The sequence below is a fragment of the Heptranchias perlo genome, chromosome 6, assembly GCF_035084215.1.
Source record: "Heptranchias perlo isolate sHepPer1 chromosome 6, sHepPer1.hap1, whole genome shotgun sequence".
Lineage (NCBI taxonomy): Eukaryota > Metazoa > Chordata > Chondrichthyes > Hexanchiformes > Hexanchidae > Heptranchias > Heptranchias perlo.
In genome coordinates, this window is record NC_090330.1 from 52052981 (window position 1) to 52076681 (window position 23701).

Here is a 23701-nt window from a genome sequence, read left to right on the forward strand (position 1 = left end):
TACATTCAAAATCTTTCTGCATCTTCTGGCAAATGCTATGATGGTCTGGTAACACCCGATGCACTTGCTTCGAGACTCAATGCATAGGCGAAGACATATTCAGGGATATAAATTTCTCTTTGGACAAAGTCCTCGGTCATACAATAATTAGGTATACAACTATAGCTGGCTCAGCTTTTATAATTATATATTATAATTATATATGTCTCATTCTGACCATTTTAAAGTGGTGCCTAATGATCAACACCAGCTGCAGGCATATAATAAAGCACCAAATATTATCACTCATTTGAATTAGGAAAACTGAATGTAGGGCAGTATTAAGCCCCTTATATGAATATCTTCTGCTGGTAGAAGGGAAATTATTTTATATCACAGATGGCAATAAACATGTTAAAAATGGTCAGTGGTAATTCCAACTGAGGCATAATATTAATGTGTATTTGGATGGTAAAACCATAAACACTGCTAATACTATGACAATTAAGAGCAGGAGAAAAAGCTGCTTTTCTCCTGCTGTTTAAGTGGCTGACTCATAATAAACCAGGAAAGTCTTAGGTTTGATCCCCGGTCTATGCTGTTAGTTGATCTCAGCCAGATGAAGGTAGAAGTCTTACAATCGGCCTCAAATCCCCAGGGTTAGGGAAGAGAAAAATCGAAGATTCGCGCTCCTGATCGTTCAGTGACCCCTCATGGAAGTGCATGAGATTGTCAGTGGAAGGCAGGTTGTGATGCTCCCTCATAGTTGAATAGCCAGCAGAACCTCAACGTTAAGGTCGACACAAAAAAAAATTAGCTAGTTCTGAGACAAGTAATTCATTAAAATACAATAGGTTAGAGTATGTCGTTGCCCTAACTTCACTCCCAATTTATGGCAATTTTCAAACTAGCAGCTAGACACTTCTGGACAGCAGCATTTCGACTGACAAAGTAATGAGTCAACAGTTGTTTTGTGTGCTCCCCATACTACACATCCCCACATAAGTAGCCAAGTAGAGCTCTACCAATAGTACTAATTAGCCACGAGATTGTCTTGAGTTGAATCATCCTCTGCTTTTCTCTATCTTCCTCTGGGGGAAACCTCACCTCCTTTCAGTATCTCTCTAACTTTTAAATACTATCTTAACCACAACGAGACACAGAAGAAAAGACACACCGCTTAAACTATTTCTACACATCTTCCCACTCTCCAACATGGCAAAGGGCACAAAAAACTCTTGTGCTAAATACTAAGTGCTGTATGAGCAAATTGTTGTCATTTAAACTTTTTTTGCTGTGATATCATAGCTGTGTTCCATCAGTATTCATAGAACAGCCAGGAATCACAGATTGTCCAGCTTCCTTTTACTCATTATCCTCAGCCGACTTTTTGCTTTATGTGACCCTCTTCATTCATGGCCCTTCCTGGTTTGGGTAACTGACGGAGCAGCAATTGAGCACTGATCCTCTCCTTCTCTTGCTTTCCAGTGGGAGTGAGCAAGTCAATGTTTCTGGGAGGTAGCATACTATCCCAGGATCAATAGAGGAAACTGGATTCTATTAAGACTATGCAACCTATGTTTTTTCCCTATTCACCCCATCAAAATTCCTCAATTATAAAAACCTCTATTAAATCTCCTCTTAGTCTTGTCTGCTCCAGTGGAAATAGTCCCAGTATCTTAAGTCTTTTCTCACGGAAAGAAAGTAGTAGGAAGTGAGAACTTGCAGTTCTACTGCATCTTTCATGTACTCAGGCCTAAAATGCTTCACAGCCAATTAATTACTATAGTTTTTCAACTATGAATCTATGCTGTTTCCTCTGGAATCCCCCAAGGATCAATCCTTGGCCCCACCTATTTCTCATCAAGCCACTCCTCAAAAAACCCACCTTTGGCTCCTCTGTCCCTGCAAACTACCACCCCATCTCCAACCTCCCATTCCTCTCCAAACTCCTTCAACGTGTTATTGCCTCCCAAATCCATGCCCATCTTTCCCGCAACTCCATGTTTGAATCTCTCCAATCAGATTTTGGCCCCTGCCACAGTACTGAAACAGCCTTATCAAATGACATCCTACGTGACTGTGACCATGGCCATGGTGAACTATCCCACCTCATCATTCTCAACCTGTCTGCAGCCTTTGACACAATTGACCACACCATCCTCCTCCAACGCCTCTCCTCCGTAGTCCAGATGGGTGGGATTGCACTTGCCTCGTTCCATTCTTATCTATCCAGTCGTAGCTAGAGAATTACCTGCAATGGCTTCTCTTCCCACTCCCACACTGTTATCTCTGGAGTCCCCCAAGGATCTATCCTTGGCCTCCTCCTATTTCTTATTTACATGCTGTCCCTCGGAGACATCATCTGAAAACACAACATGTACGCTGACGACACCCAGCTCTACCTCACCACCACCTCCCTTGACCTTCCACTGTCTCCAATTTGTCATACTGCTTGTCCAACTGGATGAGCAAAAATTTCCTCTGACTAAATATTGGGAAGACCAAAACCATTGACTTTGGTCCCTGCCACAAACTCCATCCCTCTCCCTGGCCACTGTCTAGGGTTGAACCAGACTGTAAACAACCATAGTGTCCTATTTGACCCTGAGATGAGCTTCCAACCACATATCCGTTCCATCACCAAGACCGCCTACTTCCACCTCCGTAACATTGCCCGTCTCCGCCCCTGACTCAGCTCATCTGCTGCTGAAACCCTCATCCATACCTTTGTTACCTCTAGACACCAATGCTCTCCTGGCTGACCTCCCATCTTCCACCCTCCATAAACTTGAGCTCATCTAAAACTCTGCTGCCCATATCCTAACACGCACCAAGTACCGTTCACCCATCACCCGTGTTCACTGACCTACATTTGCTCCCAGTACGGGAACGCCTCGATTTTAAAATTCTTATCCTTGTTTTCAAATCCCTCCATGGCATTACCCCTCCCTATCTATAACCTCCTTTAACCCTACAACCTTCCGAGATCTTGGCGCTCCTCCAATTCTTGCCTCTTCCGCATCCCCGATTTCAATCGCTCCACCATTGGCGGCCCTAGGCTCTGAAATTCCCTCCCTAAACCTCTCCACCTCTCTCTCTCCTCCTATAAGATGTTCCTTAAAACCTACCTCTTTGACCTGACCTAATATCTCTTTATTGGCTCAGTGTTAAATTTTGTTTGATAATCGCTCCGGTGAAGTGCCTTGGGACATTTTACGACATTAAAGGTGCTACATAAATGCTTCTTCTTCTTCTTCTTCTTCTTCTTCTTCTTGTTTAAGAAAAATACTGAAATGAAACCCAATGATCTTGAAGGATACTTCCTATGTAACTTTCCACCACAACACTTTATTTTACATTTCCATTAATCATCCCTGTTAATAATAATGCAGCAACAAAATATTTAAACTACAAATACCCCTCTAAAATTGGGCTTGTTGAATGTTCCATTGCATTTAATGGCTTACTTCCAGCACAATATCATTAGAATTTGCAGCTGTAAATCTTGCTTTCACTGCTTAAAATCTCAATCCATGAAACATGGAAATAATTCTAAAAATAACACCTTTCAAAAGATGATAAGATCCCTTCTGTACCATACAAAATAAAATCCAGATGTAGTTTCTAATATATTCTGACACATACCTAATAGTGCTTGAAACAAGCCACTTTTGAAGATACTTATAACTCTTTCAATTGCAGTTTTAAGTTGCCTTTCCTCCGGTTTCTTCAGCTTTGAGCAGTAGTCTTCAAGAAGCAATAAAGCACGTTGGGTGTCTAAAAAGCAGGAAGAAAAATGTCTTAGTACAGAGACAGAAGATTTTCAGAATGAATGCAAACCAGAACTTTCAGTAAAATTAATAACATGTCTTTATTTTTGTATACAAAGAAAGAGCAGGTGTTAAACATTGTGTAAAACAATACAAGGTACTAAATTGTCTATTGCTACCATTTTATCAGTCACCTTTTAATAAACCTGTTTCATAGGATATAATCTAAGCAACAGCCTTTTTTGAGAATACTAGATAATTCCAAGTTAATACCTAAAATTGTATCTCTTTCTTGCAGCATTTCACTATTCCGTCGCTTATTTATTTACCACCTTGTTTTTGATTATTGCAGAAAGTTGAGCTCATCCAAAACTCTGCTACCCGTATCCTAACTTGCACCAAGTCCCATTCTCCCATCAAGCGTGCTCGCTGATCTAAATTGGCTCCCAGTCCGGGAATGCCTCGACTTTAAAATTCTCTTTGTTTTCAAATCCCTCCATGGCATCGGCCCTCCTATCTCTGTAACCTCCACCAGCCCTACAACCCTCCGAGATCTCTGCACTCCTCCAATTCTTGCCTCTTGCGCATCCCCGATATTATCGCTCCACCTTTGGCAGCCATGCCTTCAACCGCCTAGGCCCTAAGCTCTGGAATTCCCTCCTTAAACCTCTCCGCCTCACCACCTCTCTCACCTTTAAGACGCTCCTTAAAACCTACCTCTTTAACCAAGCTTTTGGTCACCTGTCCTAACACCTCCTTATGTGGATGGGGTCAAATTTTGTTTGATAACGCTCCTGTGAAGTGCCTTGGGACGTTTTACTACATTAAAGGCACTAAATAAATACAAGTTGTTGTTGTTGTTGAGATTGGTTAGACGATAGAAGACAGAGAGTTGGGATAATGGGTATGTACTCGAATTAGAAGGAAGTGACTAGTGGTGTCCCATACGGATCTGTGCTGGAGCCTCAATTATTCACCATATTTATTAATGACTTAGATAACACAATAGAAAGCCATATAGTTTGCCAATGACACAAAGATTGGTGGCATAGTAGGTAGTGTAGATGGGAGCATAAAATTACAGAGACATTGATAGATTAAGCGAGTGGGCAAAGCTTTGTCAGATGGATTTCAATGCAGGCAAGTATGAGGTCAACCATTTTGGACCAAAAAAGGATAGATCAGAGTATTTTTTAAATGGTGAAAAGCTAGGAACTGTGGAGGTCCACGGAATTAGGGGTCCATGTGCACAGATCACTAAAATGAAGTAGTCAGGTACAAAAAATAATTAAATAGGCTATTGGAATGTTAGCCTTTATATCTAGAGGGCTAGAATATAAAGGGGAGGAAGTTTTGCTACAGCTATACAAAGCCCTGGTTAGATCACATCACATCAGGAGTACTGTGGAAGGGTGGAACTCTCTCCCACAAAAAGCAGTAGATACTAACTAAATTAATCATTTTAAATCTGAGATCGATAGATTTTTGATAGCCAAGGGTATTAAGGGATACAGAGCCAAGGCGGCTGGATGGAGTTAACATACAGATCAGCCATGATCTCATTGAATGGTAGAACAGGCTTGAGGGGCTGAATGGCCTACTCATGTTCCTATGTTCTTCATATCAGGAATATGAATTTACACTTCAGATCAGAGCCTCAGTAAAAAATTAACTATTCTCCAGGTCCAAGACTATGCATGAGTAACATCAAAGATTTACACATGTCAACCATAGAAAAGCTGCCCTCTCCACCATCAACCATGAGGTGCCATTCCTATTGCCTCTTCCCAATCTAGAAAGTTCCCATTTATCACTAGACTCCACTTGCAGTTTTTGAACCAATCTTATCATCAGTAACTCCTTTCCTGAATCATTAGTGTTGCGAAAAGCTTTCTGGAAATCCAAGTATATAAAAATTGTAGTTTACTAGTAATGGCTTGGAAAAAGTCTGACAGATTTGCTTAAATTTGATCTTTTTCCTAAATCTATGTTGACTGTCCTTTAAATGGGAAGAAGAAAAGCATGCAAACAAAACCTCAAATGTAAATCAACACCATCAAGTACCTTTAATGTAGCAAAAAGACCCAAGATGCTTCAAAGTTTAGGATCAGACTTGAACTGGAGTAGGTGTCGGAATGGGACTATGGGAGTTGGCCAAAGAGGTAGGTTTAAAGGAACATTTACAAGCTGGAAGTGGAGAAAGGGGAAGTGCAGCACAAAATGGCTGACGGTTGTTGCTGATGGTAAAGTACAAGAATGTGGAAGAGAAATCCCACAATAAATCTGCAGTGGAAGATCATAGAGCTGCAATGGCTCCAGGGGTAGGGAAGGGTGAGGGAATGGAGGGATATGAAGACAAGGATAAGGGTTTGCAAGAGAGTATGCTGGGAGATTAGAGCCAATGGAGGACAGCAACGATCCAGGCAAGAAGTGGACTGGATTTTATGCAAGATTAGATGTAGATAGGTGAGTTCTGGATGAGTTGGACTTTTTAAAACTTGAATTTTCCTAGCAGCACAGAAACTGTCTCTCGGTCGCCTTGGTCATTTACTGGTAAAGGGTTGGTTATCATCCTCATTGGGTTGACCCTGTTGTCCAAGATAATTATGCAAAGCTAATCAGTCCTACCAGGTGCCTTGGAGACATAATTGGGATGACTCATTGGGTGTCAAGTATAAAAAAAAAACGAATAGGGGCTGGAATGCAAAGGGGAGGAAGTTGAGTTGAGCAGAGCCTTGGTCAGACCCCATCTGGAGTACTGTGTTCAGTTTTGGGCATCTCAACTCAGGAAGGATATACTGATCTTGGAGGGGATGCAGCACAGATTCACCAGAATGATACCGGCGCTTAGGGGGTGAAAATTATGAGAACAAGTTGCATAAACTTGGTTTGCATTCCCTTGAGTATAGAAGATTGAAGGGTGATCTGATTGAGGTATTTGAAATGTTAGATTTGATAAGATAGATATGGAGAAACTATTTCCTTTGGTGGGGGAATCATGAACAAGGGGCTATAATCTTAAAATTAGAGCTAGGCCATTCAGGAAGCACTTTTTCACACAAAGGCTAGTAGAAATCTGGAACTCTCTCCCCTAAAAGGCTGTGGCTGCTAGGACAATTCCTCAAGGCAGTGTCCTAGGCCCAACCATCTTCAGCTGCTTCATCAATGACCTCCCCTCCATCATAAGGTCAGAAATGGGGATGTTCGCTGATGATTGCACAGTGGTCAGTTCCATTCGCAACCCCTCAAATAATGAAGCAGTCCGAGCCCGCATGCAGCAAGACCTGGACAACATCCAGGCTTGGGCTCATAAGTGGCAAGTAACATTCGCGCCAGACAAGTGCCAGGCAATGACCATCTCCAACAAGAGTCTAACCGACTCTCCTTGACATTCAACGGCATTACCATCGCCGAATCCCCCACCATCAACATCCAGGGGGTCACCATTGACCAGAAACTTAACTGGACCAGCCACATAAATACTGTGGCTACAAGAGCAGGTCAGAGAGGCTGGGTATTCTGCAGCGAGTGACTCACCTCCTGACTCCCCAAAGCCTTTCCACCATCAACAAGGCACAATTCGGAGTGTGATGGAATACTCTCCACTTGCCTGGATGAGTGCAGCTCCAACAACACTCAAGAAGCTCGACACCATCCAGGACAAAGCAGCCCGCTTGATTGGCACCCCATCCACCACCCTAAATATTCACTCCCTTCACCACCGGCACACAGTGGCTGCAGTTTGTACCATCCACAGGATGCACTGCAGCAACTCGCCAAGGCTTCTTTGACAGGACCTCCCAAACCCGCGACCTCTACCACCTAGAAGGACAAGAGCAGCAGGTACATGGGAACAACACCACCTGCACGTTCCCCTCCAAGTCACACACCATCCCGACTTGGAAATATATCGCCGTTCCTTCATCGTCGCTGGGTCAAAATCCTAGAACCCCCTTCCTAACAGCACTGTGGGAGTACCTTCACCACACGGATGGCAGCGGTTCAAGAAGGCGGCTCACCACCACCTTCTCAAGGGCAATTAGGGATAGGCAATAAATGCCGGCCTCGCCAGCGACGCCCACATCCTATGAACGAATAAAAAAAAATTGAAGCTTTCAAGACAGATAGATTTGTGTTAAGTAGGAGTTATCAAGTGAAATGGAGCAAAAATTGGGTAAATGGAGTTGAATTGCAGATCAGCCATGATCTAATTGAATGGCAGAGCAGGCATGAGGGGCTGAATGGCCTACTCCTGTTCCTAATGTTCTATTGTACCTTTCAAATAGACTGCATAAATTCTTCAGCAATTTGTAAAACCACCAAATAATTTTGAACAATGTAAAGTTATTCAAAAGTATAGGATATCATGGTAATGGTTTTCAGTGATATTTTAAGAGTGCAGAATTGAGATTTCAATTGAACTAAATGAAGTTGAGGGCAACTTTACTATTCTCCAGGGGAGTGAAGGAGGGGTTGCCTGGTCTCTCCAGGAAGTGAGGAAGCACCCGGCCCTTGGAGAATGAGTGACCAAGGGTACCTGGGAACAGGATGGGCACATGTGATTTGGACTGCCACTCATGTGGAAGATAAACACCAGTTGAGTTGAATGGTCTATCTACATTTTGTAATTTCTATGTAATTCCAGAAGATGGTCTAAACTGACATCAGTTCCTGCAGTGGTAAGAAAAGAAATACAATTATATATAAAAGTACTTTAGAAGAGAATAGCTTAGCATTAGATTGCTACCTCTGCAACCAATGGGAAAAAAAGGATTTCTGCTGGAAATATTACATTTATTCATTTGCTTATCTTTTTAAATTATGTGAATTTATTTCACAACTCAAAATGAGGTTTGAAGTTGTGAGGTTCTTATCCTTTAAATTGGAGAGATCCCATGGAGGCAAAGTATAATTCCAGAAATTAAAAGCAATTAGCAGAAAGGTTGCTGTTGTTTTCCTGGGCACAGTACCGAAAGTTTACTAAGATGTCAAAGCTAATGAAGATACTCTTGAAGACCGACAGAGTTGGGACTCATTTGAGAGCGACCTAAAACATGACAGCCAGAATGTCTCGAGTAAGAACGTTGGAAATGGCCAAAAATATAGCTCACCCCAAATCAATTGGAAACTAGCTTTTATAGTGCACCAAAAGAGCTCCTTGCTGATAAAAGATATAGGCTGTACTCCCAACTCAAACTGATTTTTTTGGTTAGAAAAAAATGGAGCCTATATGCAAGTAAATATATCTGCCCTTGAGACAATTTGAAAGAGTTACCCGATGTCACTGTAAAGTGATCTGGAAAATAGCACACAGATAATCAGCATTAAATGTACCTACTAAACTAACAGTTTAGCATGAAGCTAGCCCTAATCTGGCCACTTATAGACATTTGATAGTGATGCACCCCAGCAAAAAAACCTCTGTCCCACATATTTCTTGGCAGCAGCCTTCAAGGGTATAACTAACTCATTACTATATTAGACATTATTGGGGTCATGATCCCACAAGTGTTGACATTGGTGGGCAGTCAAACTGGCTTTCATTTTAGGGGAAAATCAAAAAGATCATTCCAGATTATCACTATATATACTGTAGGGAAGTGACTGACCATGACGTCTACAACAAAAGGCCTAGATAATCCACTTTCTGTAATCACTTATAATGTTGTGAAGAAGAGGAAGTAAGCCTGAGGATTGGGAGGGTTTTAGAAACTGGCAAAGGATGACCAAAAAGTTGATGACAAGGGAGAAAACAGAATGAGAGTAAACTAGTAAGAAATATGAGAACAGATTGTAAGAGCTTCTACAAGTGTGTAAAAAGGAAGAGTAGCAGCAAAAGTAAACGTGTGTCCCAAAGAGGCTGAGACAGGAGACATTATAATGGGGAATAAAGAAATGGCAGAGACGTTAAACAAATATTTTGTATCGGTCTTCACAGAAAACACAAAAAGCGTACCAGAAATAGTGGGGAACCAAGGGGCTAATAAGAATGAGGAACTTAAAGTAATTAATATCAGTAAAGAAAAAGTACTAGAGAAACCAAGGGGACTAAAAGCCAAAAAATCCCCTGGACCTGATGACCTACATGCTAGGGTTCTAAAAGAGGTGGTTGCAGTGATAATGGATGCAATGGTTGTGATCTTCCAAAATCCCCTAGATTCTAGAACAGTCCCAGCAGAATAGAAGGTAGCAAATGTAACACTGCTAATCAAGAAAGGAGGGAGAAAGAAATCAGGGAACTACAGATCAGTTAGCCTGACATCAGTCGTCAGGAAAATGCTGGAATCCATTATTAAGGAAGTGATAACAGGGCACTTAGCGCCTGCCATTGGGGATCTGGGGTGGAGAGTGTTGGACGAAGCAGTCCCGATAAATAGGTGTTTAAGGCATTTCATGGACTCCCAGGCCACCTGCAATTTCTGCGGCCTGGATGAGTCAGTGTTTCATTTATTCACAGGATGTGGGAGGCTGCAGCCCCTGTTCCACTACTTAAAGGGGCTGCTCCTCAAGTCCCACGCTCCTGATCTTTGGCCACCTGGTGAGGAGGGGGACGGGCAAGTTGGGGGACGTCCTCGTGGGCCTGTCCAAGGCGGCTATCCGTAGGTCCAGGCTAGATGCGGCCCGTGGAGACGGTCGCTCCGTCTGCCTCTCTTCAGATCCACTCGGGCGTGGGGAATGCCACAGGAGAGGGAACACGCGGTGTCTGTCGGTACGCTTGAGGCTTTCCACGACCAGGGGGCACCGCAGGGACTGGAATGCATCCTGGATCGATATAATAAAATTATTTGACACTTATTTTGTTTTTTTTTGATTTGCTGTACATAAAACACACTTTTAAAAAAAAGGAACAGGGCACTTAGAAAATCATAACATGATTAGGTAGAGTCTGCTAATTGTATGATTTATATTAATATTAAAGAGTTAATTGTATTCAGGTGATGGGCATCAATTAGGGACTATCTTGTATCCTTTTTATAGGAGAGCTTAGTTCGGGTGTGGTGTGTGTGTAAGGCAAAATTCTATGAATAAAGGCTTGAAATAAAGATCAGCCTCTAGTATTCTATCCTTCACCACAGGGCTATCCAATTATAACATGGTAGCAGAGGATGGTTGCCTAAAGGTGGAAGTTGGAAACTACAATTTTTATTTTGGCCATAAAGAAGAAAAACTTGAAAGCCTAGTGGCCATTGTGGAAAATGGAAGAAAGCAAGTTTGAATCATCGATGTACAATTTCCCTCCAATGTTCTCCAAGTTTGAACTGTATAGCCTTGGCGTTGTTGCTTCCCGGACAAAGTAAAATCAGAAGTAAAGTATTTTGTAGGATGGATGCAGATCTTTTTGATAATGAAGGTTTTACCTTTCTAATAGAATTTCTGGATCAAATCTTTGAGATGACCTGTTAAGTGCCTGTAAGGCCTGGTCAGCATTTGATAGATTTCAGAAAAAGGACAGCCATTCAATAGAAGAGTTTATCATGGACATTAACAAATTTCAAATTAGTGTTTTAATTACTAGGTTGTGCTAAGGTGTCTCATATGGACAGGCAACTGGTCCTAACTGGTATCTAGTTCTTGGAAAAGGTGACTCTGTTGGATCAAACATCTGCTGCCTTAAAAGAATTCCTGGGGAAACAGTCATTCCCTTCAGCTTTCATGGAATAAATGAGGCTTTCTGCTGTGACACAAAGAATAGAAGATTTGATGGTTACCAGGTTTCAAAATATTTCAGATGCTAAATGCAGACACCAGACCAGGTTTCAAAATTTTCAAGACACAGGCATCAATTTGGCGGAAGGATTAAAGACAGCCAAATTGGTGATGAAAGCAGGTACAGCAAATCCAGTTATATCAACAGAAGACAAAATTGGAACAGTAATAAGGGGTGAATGAATTCTAGAAATGCCCAAGGGAAAAAAATCAGGAGATGCTTTGGATGTGACAAGTATCATTATGAGGCAAATTGCCCAAAGTGAAGACACAAGGTCTTTGAAACAACGCATGAAAAAAATAGTTCTGAGGATGAAGATAATGATGAACATGAATAGATTATATTGGTCACGAGGAGTTTTAATCCTGTGGTAAATGTATTAGTCATGGATTCCTTTAATTGTACAGTGTTAGCGCATGTACTTCAACTGTATGTGGGGTAGATTGGTTAAAATGTTATCTTGATTCACTAAGTAATGAGGATTGAAGCAAGGTTAAGGAATATAAAAGGTTCTACATGTTTTAGGTTTGGAGTTGACAACACCTTGAGGTCACTCAAGAGACTGGTAATTCCATGTAAGATAGCTGGAGTAAGCCATTTTATAAGTACAGATGTAGTTTCTAGTGAGATACCTATGCTTTTGGGTAAACCTTCCAAGGAAAAGGCAAAAATGAAACTTGTCATGGAACATGAAGCAATCATTTTTTGGAAATCAGTTGATCTGCCAGTTTATCCAGTCAGGGCATTACTGTATCCCCTTAATAAAACCTTATGTTTCTCAACAGCGTGTTAGGCAAGTATTAATGGCACAGGTGATAAGGATGCGAGGAAAAAAAATTGTCTTAAAGTTACATAGACAATTTTCCCAACCTACTTGTCAACATTTAAAAATCCTGCTAAAAGATGCAGGTGTAGTTAATGAAGAGTATAAGAGGCTAATAGACGAGATTAGTGAGAACTGTGAAATCTATAAGTATAGACAGACGCCCTCACGTCCTATTATAAGTATTCAATTAGACTGTGACTTTAATGAGGTAGTTGCCATGGATCTAAAGGTATGGGACAAAGACAGAAATATTTTCATCTTACATTTTATTGACCTGACTACGGGATTTAGTATGTCTACACTAATATATAGTAAGGAGAAGGTTATTCTAGATAAAATTATGGTGAACTGGATGTGGGACACCAGCAAACTTTTTGACTGATAAAGGAGGTGAATTCGCTAACGTAGAGTTCAGAGATATGTATGAGACTATGAATACAGCAGCTGAGAGCCCTTTTTAGCAATGGTCTTTGTGAAAGGAATCATGCTGTGATTGAAAGTATGGTGCATAAAATTTTGGCTGATCGACCAGAGTGTAAACTGTCAACTGCCCTAGCGTGGGCTCTTCACACAAAGAATTCTCTTCACATGGTTGGGGGATATCGTCCTTACCAACTAGTCTATGGATGCAATCCCAAATCACTTTCTGTTCTTTGTGATAATCCTCCTGCTCTAGAAGGTACCACAATTAGTGCCATTTTTTGAGCATTTAAATGCTACGCATGCAGGGAAACAGGCTTTTATCAAGGCTGATGTATCAGAGAAAATTCGTAGAGCACTAAAGCATCATATTAGACCATCTGAGACAGAGTTCAATTTAGGAGATTTGGTATACTGTAAAAGAGAGGGTCATAGGGAAAGTCTGTGGTAAGGTCATAGGTCGTGATGGTAAGACAGTAATTGTCCAACATGGCAATCAAACTGTTAGGGTTCATTCTTAATTATTAATTGGAATTAATTATAAAATCTCAAGACTCAGAGCAGTTGATAGAAGCAAACAAGGCACCGTGTGCCTCAAATGTTCATGATTTTTTTTTCATGAAGTTCCTGAGGAAAAGACTGAGGTAGATCAAGGACTGGACAGTGGTAATGTCAGTGATCAAGAAACACATGACAGAGCTATCACATCCACAGAACAATTACCCAAAGTGGGTACACGAGAGACATATGTTCCAGAAGGGATTAATGCATGGAGACATGCAGGCAAAGCTACTGGTAGGTTTAAATTTTGGTTGAATGTTCAGGACGATGGCCATGAAGCTAGGTCCATGAACTGGCAGTGGGGTAAAACAGTGGAGAGAACGAAAGCGGAGTAAAAGTAGTGAATGATGCTTCCAGGGTATGGTATTTTTTGGTGAGATCTGTTTTGCTGAAAATAGGTTGTGTTCGACTAAAAGTAGATGCTGCAATGTTTTATTGGTACCATGTCGGAAAACTTTCAGTTGTCTTCATGATGCATGTTGACGATTTATGGGGTGGTAATGCGGAATGTGAGAAATGTGTCATTAGAAAGATTAGAGTAGAATTTAAAATTGGGAGTCAGGCCTGTGGGGCTTTTAAATATATTTGTTTAGATATTAAGCAGAGTGGGTCTAATATAACTTTAAATCAACAGTCCTATGTGGAGTGTCTTACTCCCATCCCAGTGAATCATACTGGGTCATCACAGAAAGGTGATGTTGTCATATCTAAAGAGGCAGGGCAATTACAAAGCTTGATTGGTCACTTGAACTGGTTGTGCACTCAAACTAGACCAGACGTTAGTTTTGATGTGTTCGAGTTAAGTACTTCAATGAAACAACTTATAGCAGACAATTTTTAAGGGCAAATAAAACATTACAAAAATTAAATATAGATAAAAGTGTACTTAAGTTCCCATTCTTAGGTGACCCAAAGAAAATGAAACTAGTTATCTTTAGCGATGCTTCGTATGTTAATCTTCCTGATGGGTATTCTCATGCAGCTGTTTTCATAGTGTTTCTTATGGGTGAGAATGGGAAATGTTGTCCTTTTAGCTTGGGAAGCTAAGAAAATAAAGAGTTGTTAAAAGTACTCTGGCTGCTGAAACACTGGCTCTTGTCAACGCAGTGGATACGAGATTCTATTTGGCAAATATTTTGAGTGGCATCCAGTACAATGAGGGTACTGAAGATTGTCTACATAACAGGCAATGTGGGATAATGTACAATCTACAAAAAATGTGAGTGAGAAGAGATTATGGATTGATCTGGCTGGCTTGAAACAAATGCTGGAAAGGAAATCTCTAAAATCAAATGGGTGGATTCAAGCCATCAACTGTTGGATTGTTTTACTAAGAGGTACATGTACAAAGGAATTATTAGGGGTCCTGGAGAAGGGTCACCTCACAATGTAATGCAGTGAATAGTATAATGGAAGGTTTTTTATTTGTTTTTCTTGTGTATATTTTTTGGAGAAGGGAATCTGTTAATTGTATGATTTATATCAGTGTTAATTGTATTCAGGTGGTGGATATCAATTGGGGACTCTCTAGAATCCTTTTTATAGGGGAGGTCGGTGTGTGTGTGGAATCTCAACAAATAAAGGCTTGGGAACAACTAGTATACTATCCTTCGCCACATGGCTATCCAATTATGAGAGTCAACATGGTTTTATGAAAGGCAAATCGTGTTTGACAAATTTATTGGAGTTTTTTGAGGATGTAATTAGCAGGGTAGATAAAGGGGAACCAGTGGATGTAGTATATTTTGGATTTTCAAAAGGTGCCACATAAAAGGTTGTTACGCAAGATAAGGACCGATGGGGTTGGGAGTAAAACATTAGCATGGATAGAGGATTGGCTAACGGCCAGAAAACAGTAGGGATAAATGGGTCATTTTCAGGTTGGCAGGCTGTAACTAGTGGGGTGCCGCAAGGATCAGTGCTTGGGCCTCAGCTATTTTCAATCTATATTAATGACTTAGATGAAGGGACCGAATAATATATCAAAGTTTGCTAACAATACAAAGCTAGGTGGGAAAGTAAGCTGTGAGGAGGACACAGTCTGCAAAGGGATATAGACAAGTTAAGTGAGTGGGCAAAAAGGTGGCCGATGGAGTATAAAGTGTGGAAATGTGAGGTTATTCATTTTACTGGGAAGAATAGAAAAACCCAACATTTTTTTTAAAATGGTGAGCAACTATTAAATGTTGGTGTTCAGAGATTTGGGTGTCCTTGTACAAGAAAAACAAAGTTAGCATGCAATTAGGAATGCAAATGGCATATTGGCCTTTATTGCAAGGCCAAGAGTAAGGAAGTCTTGCTACAATTGTACAGGGCTTTGGTGAGACCACACCTGGAATACTGTGCACAATTTTTGTCTCCTTAACAAAGGAAGGATATACTTGCTTTGGAGGTGGTGCAACGAAGGTTCACTAGATTGCTTCCTGGGGTGAGAGGGTTGTACTATGACGAGAGATTGAGTAGAGTGGGCCTATACTCTCAAGCTTAGAAGAATGAGAGATGATCTCATTGAAACATAAGATTCTGAGGGGGCTTGACAGGGTAGATGCTGAGAGGTTATTTCTCCTGGCTGGAGTGTCTCTAACTAGGGCGCATAGTCACAGGATAAAGGGTCAGCCGTTTAAGACAGAGATGAGGAGGCATTTCTTCACTCAGTGTTGTGAATCTTTGAGCATCCACTGCCCTCTGGGGTAGAGAATTTCAGTCATTGAGCATATTCAAGGCTGAACTAGATAGATTTTTGAACTCTAGGGGAATAGGGATCGGGCAGGAAAGGGGTTGAGGTCAAAGATCAGCCATGATCTTATTGAATGGCAGAGCAGGCTTGAGGGGCCATATGGCCTACTCCTGCTCCTAATGTTCTTATCACAGGTCTTGTTCCTCAATTTCATCAATAGAGAGACTCAGACCAAGACTTACAAAGCCTCTAGTTCAAAACCCTAAGCTACAAACTCTGGTGAGCATGAATAATCTTAGTGACATAAAATTACAGCCTCCTTAGCAACTAAAGGAAAACAAAAACATGCTGCAATATGGATAGTCAATTCATTACACTTTGAAACACAAATCACTATTTAAATATTGGACACAGCCTTAAACCATAAAATTCACATCTGCAAATAGTTATAGTTTAAGTCAGGAGCTACTATTAATGCAAATGTAGATGCTTGCCTGCAAAATTTCAAGATCACATATATAAAAGTTTTATTTCTAGTAAAATAGTGCTGGGACAATGTGTTCTTGTTCACAATTCCTCAAACACCAAGTTCCCATTTCATTCATACTACCGGGAAGATGCCACAGTGGATGTCAAGGGCAGGAAAAGGTGGTGATAATGTGGCAACTGTGGAATTAAGACTTTGATGTCAAGTGACATTTAATACAAAGGAAAGTGTAATTACATATCTAAAATCAAAGTATTTTTACATTATGTTAAACATTCACCATTATTGTAAGCGCAAGGGGTTGGAATTTCCTATGGGAGCGTCATCAGGTTATGCTGAAATTTACAACGTCATGCCCATTTTGCTGACATTTCTTGCCAATCTCATGAACATACGCTGGAACGTTAAAAAAAAAATCCACAAACAAGCAGAAATCAGCATAAACAATTGAGGCCCAAAAAATGCGCAGAACTCACACCATATTTTTTCTTTAAGTGTGAAATCTAAAGTTTGAAGCAATCAAACCAGTCATGCACATTAGGCATAACACGTTTAAGAAAATACAATTGTGAAAGCTTTACATTTTTCTTAATGTGACTCACACTGATGCCATAAAAATGCATTGACAGAAAATACAGTGCATGTCTCTGTGCATAATTATTTTTTTTAAAAATTGCAATAAAACATCCAGAAGTATGACTTTTGTTTCCCGTTGCGCATAGTTTTGCACCCGTTTTGAACCAGCATAATTGCAGAAAATTTGCATCTACCACACCTGGCCTCTTTCTGTGCTGTACATTCGATGTAATTCTTTATCATGGGGGCAGAGCCATTATTAGCCACGGTGTGTCCTAGTGCAGTATGTGTGTAACACATTTATGTCTGAATTTCCACTATTTTGCACAGTAGAAATTGGCTTTACAATTGCATGTATCTTTGGGTGCAAATTCACAAGAAATTTTAGCCCACGATTTTAATAATTTCATAGGGCTGACTCATTTCAATGTAAATTTTTATTAACCTAAATACTCTAACCTCCCAATAATTTATTATTTCCACTTTTGGAACTGTAGTCATTTATGGATCATACTTCTGAACTAATAATTACTAGGGGGGGGGCGGGGGGAAGGAGGAGGAGAGGGGCAACAAAGACCATCCAATGTGCATGTACTTCTCAAAATCCAAATACTAATTAGCAAACATCTTGAAAATTTGTTTAAAGGCTTGTTATAGTGCAGCCATCCATTGGCTGCTTTTGACATCCTGATGTTGACCAAAGGCAACTCCCTAGCCCTCCCTGATTCCATCACCTGCCTTAGTCAAATTGCCACTGAAGTCTTGTTGGCAAGTCTCACATGACCTCTTGCCTTTACTCCTCTGGCACCTAACCCTCTTACCTCCAACTTAAAATGCTTATTGCGCGCCAGCCTTCCCAGTCACATGCAAATATTCTCACCAAGATCTTCTGCAACGAATGCTTCATCATGGATCATTTCAATCTACACCTAAATTCCTCTGGATTCCCCTCTTCTGAGTGTTCTACCCTATTAAACATTCACACCCAAGACTTTTACATTTCTCACAGCCGCTCGACTTCCAAGGTCCAAATCACAGACAAGGCCATCTTTGATCACTGTTTCATCTCTCTCGCTATCCACACCCCAACACTTTTCACTACCATTGCCACCCTCATCGCCCTTGGTAGGGGAAAAAATCTCTCCCATCTCCCTCACAAATTCATGCTCAAATTCCCAATTTCCACCTCTGCCACTGTTGACCAACTTAACTGCTCCCTCACCTCTGCCTTTAGTGCCCTAATTCCTACCAAATCATTCACCATTCACCATCTCCCATCCCTGCTTTCCAAAGGACAACCAACAGCTCCTTTTCTCCATAACAAACCACCTCTCCTGTTCCCCCACCCAAGTGCAAAGAACTCACATTGTTTCATCTGAGATCAAGACCATCCACACAGCTCCCGCTTTCACTACCTCCCTCTTCTCCCCCAATGCTCTCGACCTCACGACAGTTTCCCACTTACCCTCCACCGGTCTCATGTCAATCTGCAGTTTCTCTCTACCCACCTCCCCAACCATCATCTCTTGCCCCTTCATTTTCACTCCCTGCTTCCACTCACCGATATTCTAAATAGTTCTTTTTGCTTAGGCACTGCCCCATCTCTACCTTTCAAAACTGCCTTCAGCCCCCTCCTCAAAAAGCTCATCCTGCAACCATCCGTCCTCTCCAACTACCACGTCATCTCTAACCTCCTTTTCCTCTCAAGTCTTTCGAATGTGTCATTGCCTCCAGGCTGTGCTCATCTCTTCCAAACTGCTGTTTCAGTCCAGCCTCCACCCTGCTCATAGCACCAAGACTGTCCTGGCCAAAGTCAAAGATGATATCATCTGTGACTAAAAATATTGTGAGTTATCCCTCCTCAACATCTTCACAGCACTGGATATAGTCAACCACATTAAATCCTCCATCACATGTCTTCTGCTGTCCGGTTCCATCAGACTAGCATTCCTTTGTCCAAATGTAACCAGTACCCATCTAGCAATGGTTTCCCATTTCCTGCCCCCTTCTAATTACCTTTGAAGTCCCTCAAACATCTAACTACATGCTGCCCCCTGTCACAGTCTCTGTAGGCACAGGATCAGCTTTCACATGTACGCTGATTATACTCAGCTGTATCTGTCCCTCATTTTCTTGAACCACTACCGCCTGTGTTGTTGACTCCCTGTTTGACACGTTGTGGATCATTCAAGATGTCCTCCAACTGAACATTAGGACTAAAGCCATTGCTTTCACCTCCACCATAAATTCCAAACCCTTGTCATTGACTATTCCCCTCCTCTGCCACTTTGAGGCAGCTCCAGATAGGTGAAACCTTGGCATCATGTTTGATCCCAAGCTGAGCTACAAACACCAAAATCTGACACCAAGACTACTAATTTCCACCTCTACAACACTGCCCACCTCCACTCTCATCCCCTCCACTGCTGATACTCATACCCATGCTTTCGTCACTGCTAATCTCAAATTTCTCTAATGTCCTCTATGCTGGCCCCCAGCCTCCATAAGTTTCAATTTCTTTAAAAATTCTCTCACCCACTACAGTAAATTTAAAATCTCCTTCCTTCAAATCTCTCTACTGCCTAGTCCCACCCTAGTTTCTCTAGCCTTGTGTCCTCTTCTACACCATTCGGTCTTCTGACTTTGGCCTGGTGGATCCCCACAACTCCTCCGTTTATGCCACCAGCAGTGTTGGAGACTTCAGCTGCCTCAGCCCTCCTATCTAGAATTTTCTCTCTAACCCCATCCACTTCTCTATCTTTAAAAACTTATCTTTCCAGAAATGGTTCTGGCAAATAGTTCATTCTCCCATCCCGCCACCTGTAAAGTTTCTTGGGACATTCTGTATGTTAAAGGTTGTTGTGATGCATAATCAGACTCGTTACATTGGAGGCTGAGCTCCGTCTGATCAGCACCTAGGTGTGATGACGACAAATCTCTGGGCACATGGGCTTTAACGCATGCACACAGCGCTGTTTTTTTTCACATTTGGAGAGTGGGCAGGAATATCCACTTTGTATCAACATTAAAAAGACATGATATCAAGACTTAATGGTTCCTAGGTAGTTGAAACTAGGCACTTTTAAAAATTACATTTTGCACTGAGCTGGAGTTATGCTGTAACTTGTGCAAACTCAGACCATATTCACCTGACTCCTGCTAGCAAATTATTGCAAAAATACTGCTTTGCCTTCAAGCACAGTTAGGCAATGCATACAGTAAGCTTACGAGTATAAAATAGTGCAGATCAACTCTGATGTTTAGACTAAATTAAGAGACTTGGTTTATTGCTTGTGCATGGAGTCTTACATTAAAAAAAATACCAACCTAAAAAGTCCTTCTTTAGTCTCCCTCCCCCTATCGTTCCATTTCAACAATTTAACCAGCCAGATGTGTGAATACCCTGCAATACCTCATCTCCCATCTGTTTTCTCTACCTCCTTACATCTTGCTTGTCCTCCACCTACTCCCCCCACCCCAAATAAACCAGCTGAGAACTTACCATGAAGGTGCACAGCAAGCACAAACCCCAATCTCATACCATTCCATGGCAGAGCAGGAAGAAACATTGTCCTGCCACTCACACAATACCTGAATACATTCCATCACCAGGTTACCTACTTGCAAAATGTTGATGCCACACTGACACAGATTCTTTTTCTCTTATGTCCAATGTGGATATGCGCAAGACCAAAATTTTGACAATTCAAAAAGTGTTTAATTATCTATGAAACGTTTAATATTAAAGTGAACTATCTGGACCTAGGAGCTGGTCAGTTATCAAAGCGTTTATAATAAATCTGTATAAACTAGTACCTACAATGAAACTGCTGTCAACAACAATCTTTTTAAGTATTAGGGGAATAATTACTGATGTTGCATTACTCCAAAAAAAAGTGTGTAAGTCAAAATTTCACTGTACAAAATTTGCATTTCCAACATTTACGAAAAACCAATTCAGTGAAGGCCATGTAGGTAGTACAATGAGCAACAAAATCCTCTGATTTTGGATTGCAATACCATTTTTTGATCAAAATTGCAAATAAATAGATTGTTTCAAGCAGTGGAATATGGGAATACCATGGTAATACTCTATCATACAGTTCTGTTGTATTCTATAGGCTGTACTTGCTAGTATGTGCAGTGCTGGAAGTCTGTTACAGTCAAAGCACTGGGCGCACAAAACCTTATTAAAACACTGTGCCTTGTTTTTTGTGGGATGTGGGAAAAGTCTGCCATAAGAAAGCCTAATGTTCTTAGGCGAGCAAAATACACAGCAAAATTTACATTCGGAATTTTTTGAGAGAATACAGAATCAGTATGTGTGCATTAGGGCAATACTAATTTTCTTTTTGGTTAATAACCTACTACATTTCAGTGGGTTGTCTGATTTCCCGCAAGATTGGTTGCTGAACAAAACATTTTATGTTGACTCATAGTGCATGATTTTGAACTACTATGCAGTAGATAAATCAAGATACTAAATGCAAAATAACCACATTTCAACTATTTATAAAAAAAATAATTTTAGTGCAGCTTTTTCATTTGTCTGTTTATGGAAAGTCCCCAAATTTTAAAAAAATTAACTCTGAAAACAAGAAACACTTCGCCGCTGTAGCCCATCAGGTGGGGCTTTTGTTATTGACTTTGAATACGCTTCGTGGGGCGATGAAGCAGCTTACTTACCTACCTGATCAGGCTAAAAACCATGAGATAGGAATATTGAATGTCTAAGCTTAAGAGAACCCCATTTTGTTTTGTTCTCGGCTTAGTGTACATAAAACAAGCCAGAAGCAAATTTTAAAAATGTGAAACAGTAAGATAGCAAGGAGTCCGCGCTTTCAGAGAGGAAAACTGCACTCACAAATTGCATTCTTAACCTAGTTTATTTTACGCAGTACTTCTCTCACCTCCCCGAAACTAGGAGTTAATCGTTTCAGTAAAATATATTAATCTGATGGAAGTCAGCTATTAGTGGCTAGCTTGATAAAAGCCAATTTTTTCTTTACTTGGTTGAACAAGAATTGAACCGAGGAAAGAACATTGCATCCTCTACATAAGTATGCACAATACTGAAGCAGTCTCGGCTTATTTTAAAGTAAGACGACGCAAAACTCTGATTCCTAAAAATAAACTCAGTTAAGGTGAAAACATTAGACAAGTTGGCACTTTGACAGTCATAACATTTCGCTAAAGTTTAATACACAAGCATCACGGCAACTTTGGAAACCTAACTCACCTTGTTTTTTCACCGGCATTTTTTTCTCAAAGTGCGGTATGTGATTTTTATTAGCACCAATCTTCACCAGCTCTTGAGATGCTGACACCAGACACCGCTCGTTTTCTCCTCTTCTCACTCCCATCAAGCTGCAGCCAAAACTCCGTCAATAGTTAAACCTCCTCGTACCGAAAGCCCAAAGACTACAAGTACTAAAGAATACAAACAAATCTCACACACACACATCCACAAAATTCCCAATAAAAAGCTTTGGGAAAAAACTAATTCTTTAAGAAAATTAAGTGAGAAAAGTAATTTCCAAATGCTTATATGTTGTTATATAACGGGAAATCACAGTCCAGTTCACACTCAGACCAAGCATAGGATTTTTCGTACTTTTTTTTTTAAAAGGCAGAATCTTCACAATTTTTAATATCCAAATCGGTTAGTTCCAAGAAAGTCTAGACACTCGCTGTAACTCCTATCTTAGCAACAGAATCAGTTTCTTCTTCCCCCTCGTGTTTTCTTTCGGTAGCTTGTAAAAAAAATTCCAGTCAGGTCGCGCCGTCAAACAGACTGAGCCGGGAGCGAAAGCGTATCGGAGAAAACAGCAGCAGCTGGTCAGTCAAGTCCACACTAATTGCCCCCAACATTCAACCAGCAGCATCTTTATTCATTTCACATCAAATTCTCATTCCTGGAAGGAGCTGCTCCTGGCAATTTCGGCCACCACTCCGTGTAACTGTTTGAGAGATGTTTTAAAAAATGAATCAAAACGAACAGGAATATTCCTCAAACCGGGATAATGGACCGGGAATCGCTCGGGTAATCTTCCCAATACGCCAAAAAAAAACCTATAATAATTTAAAAACAAGAGCGACCGTTGTTAACTTTCGGCCGCGATTTCCCTTTCCCAGTTGCACTGAAAATAACAAGGGCCACAACTTGTGTCAGAACGTAACAGGGAACAAATTCAAAAGTGAAATACTGCGAAGCAAAAAGGAAAATCCCAGGCCCGGCTCCGTGTGTCCCGGTACAGTTCGGGGCGGGTTTAACACCAGACACCGGTGAAACACAGAAGCAGTGCGACGCCTGCCGTGTAGATTTACTCAGAATTACTCCTCTTAATTTATATATAAACAAAACATGACATAATTTAAATCACACCTCCCAGCAGAAGGTAACACTTCTTCTATAAATCTGCTGAACCCTGCACGGTGCGATTTGATCTCGCCCGCGGCTCCTCCCACTCTTTTCGTTTCGCCTCCCCCTCTGGCCCCTATTTTTACCTGATTCTCGCACAACGGCCGCAGACTTTGCTTAGTAACGGAAGAGGCTCGCGCCACGTTTGATTGACGTCCAGGGTCACCATATGAAAACGAGGAGCCGCCCGAGGGCGCACAACCAACCAATTGGAGCTGAGAAAAGGGGCGGAGCTTCCGTTGTCATCGCGCTGGGGGGAGGTGAAAGGACACT

General features: G+C 41.1%; 1 protein-coding gene across 4 annotated transcripts in view; it reads right to left on the reverse strand.

Moving 5' to 3' along the window:
• Nucleotides 1–23701, reverse strand: part of dlg2 (discs, large homolog 2 (Drosophila)) — an 861897-nt gene that overhangs the window by 817130 nt on the left and 21066 nt on the right. For 3 of the 4 annotated variants that reach the window (XM_067986281.1, XM_067986283.1, XM_067986284.1), the window contains 3 exons: nucleotides 23515–23699; nucleotides 22247–22967; nucleotides 3628–3759 (listed from right to left, as the gene is read on the reverse strand). In XM_067986281.1, coding sequence (XP_067842382.1) covers nucleotides 3628–3759; nucleotides 22247–22370 — 256 coding nt within the window. In that variant the 5' untranslated portion in view covers nucleotides 22371–22967; nucleotides 23515–23699. Of the gene's footprint in view, nucleotides 1–3627; nucleotides 3760–22246; nucleotides 22968–23392; nucleotides 23485–23514; nucleotides 23700–23701 lie in introns of those variants that run through there. The other variant, XM_067986282.1, reaches the window with a different exon arrangement.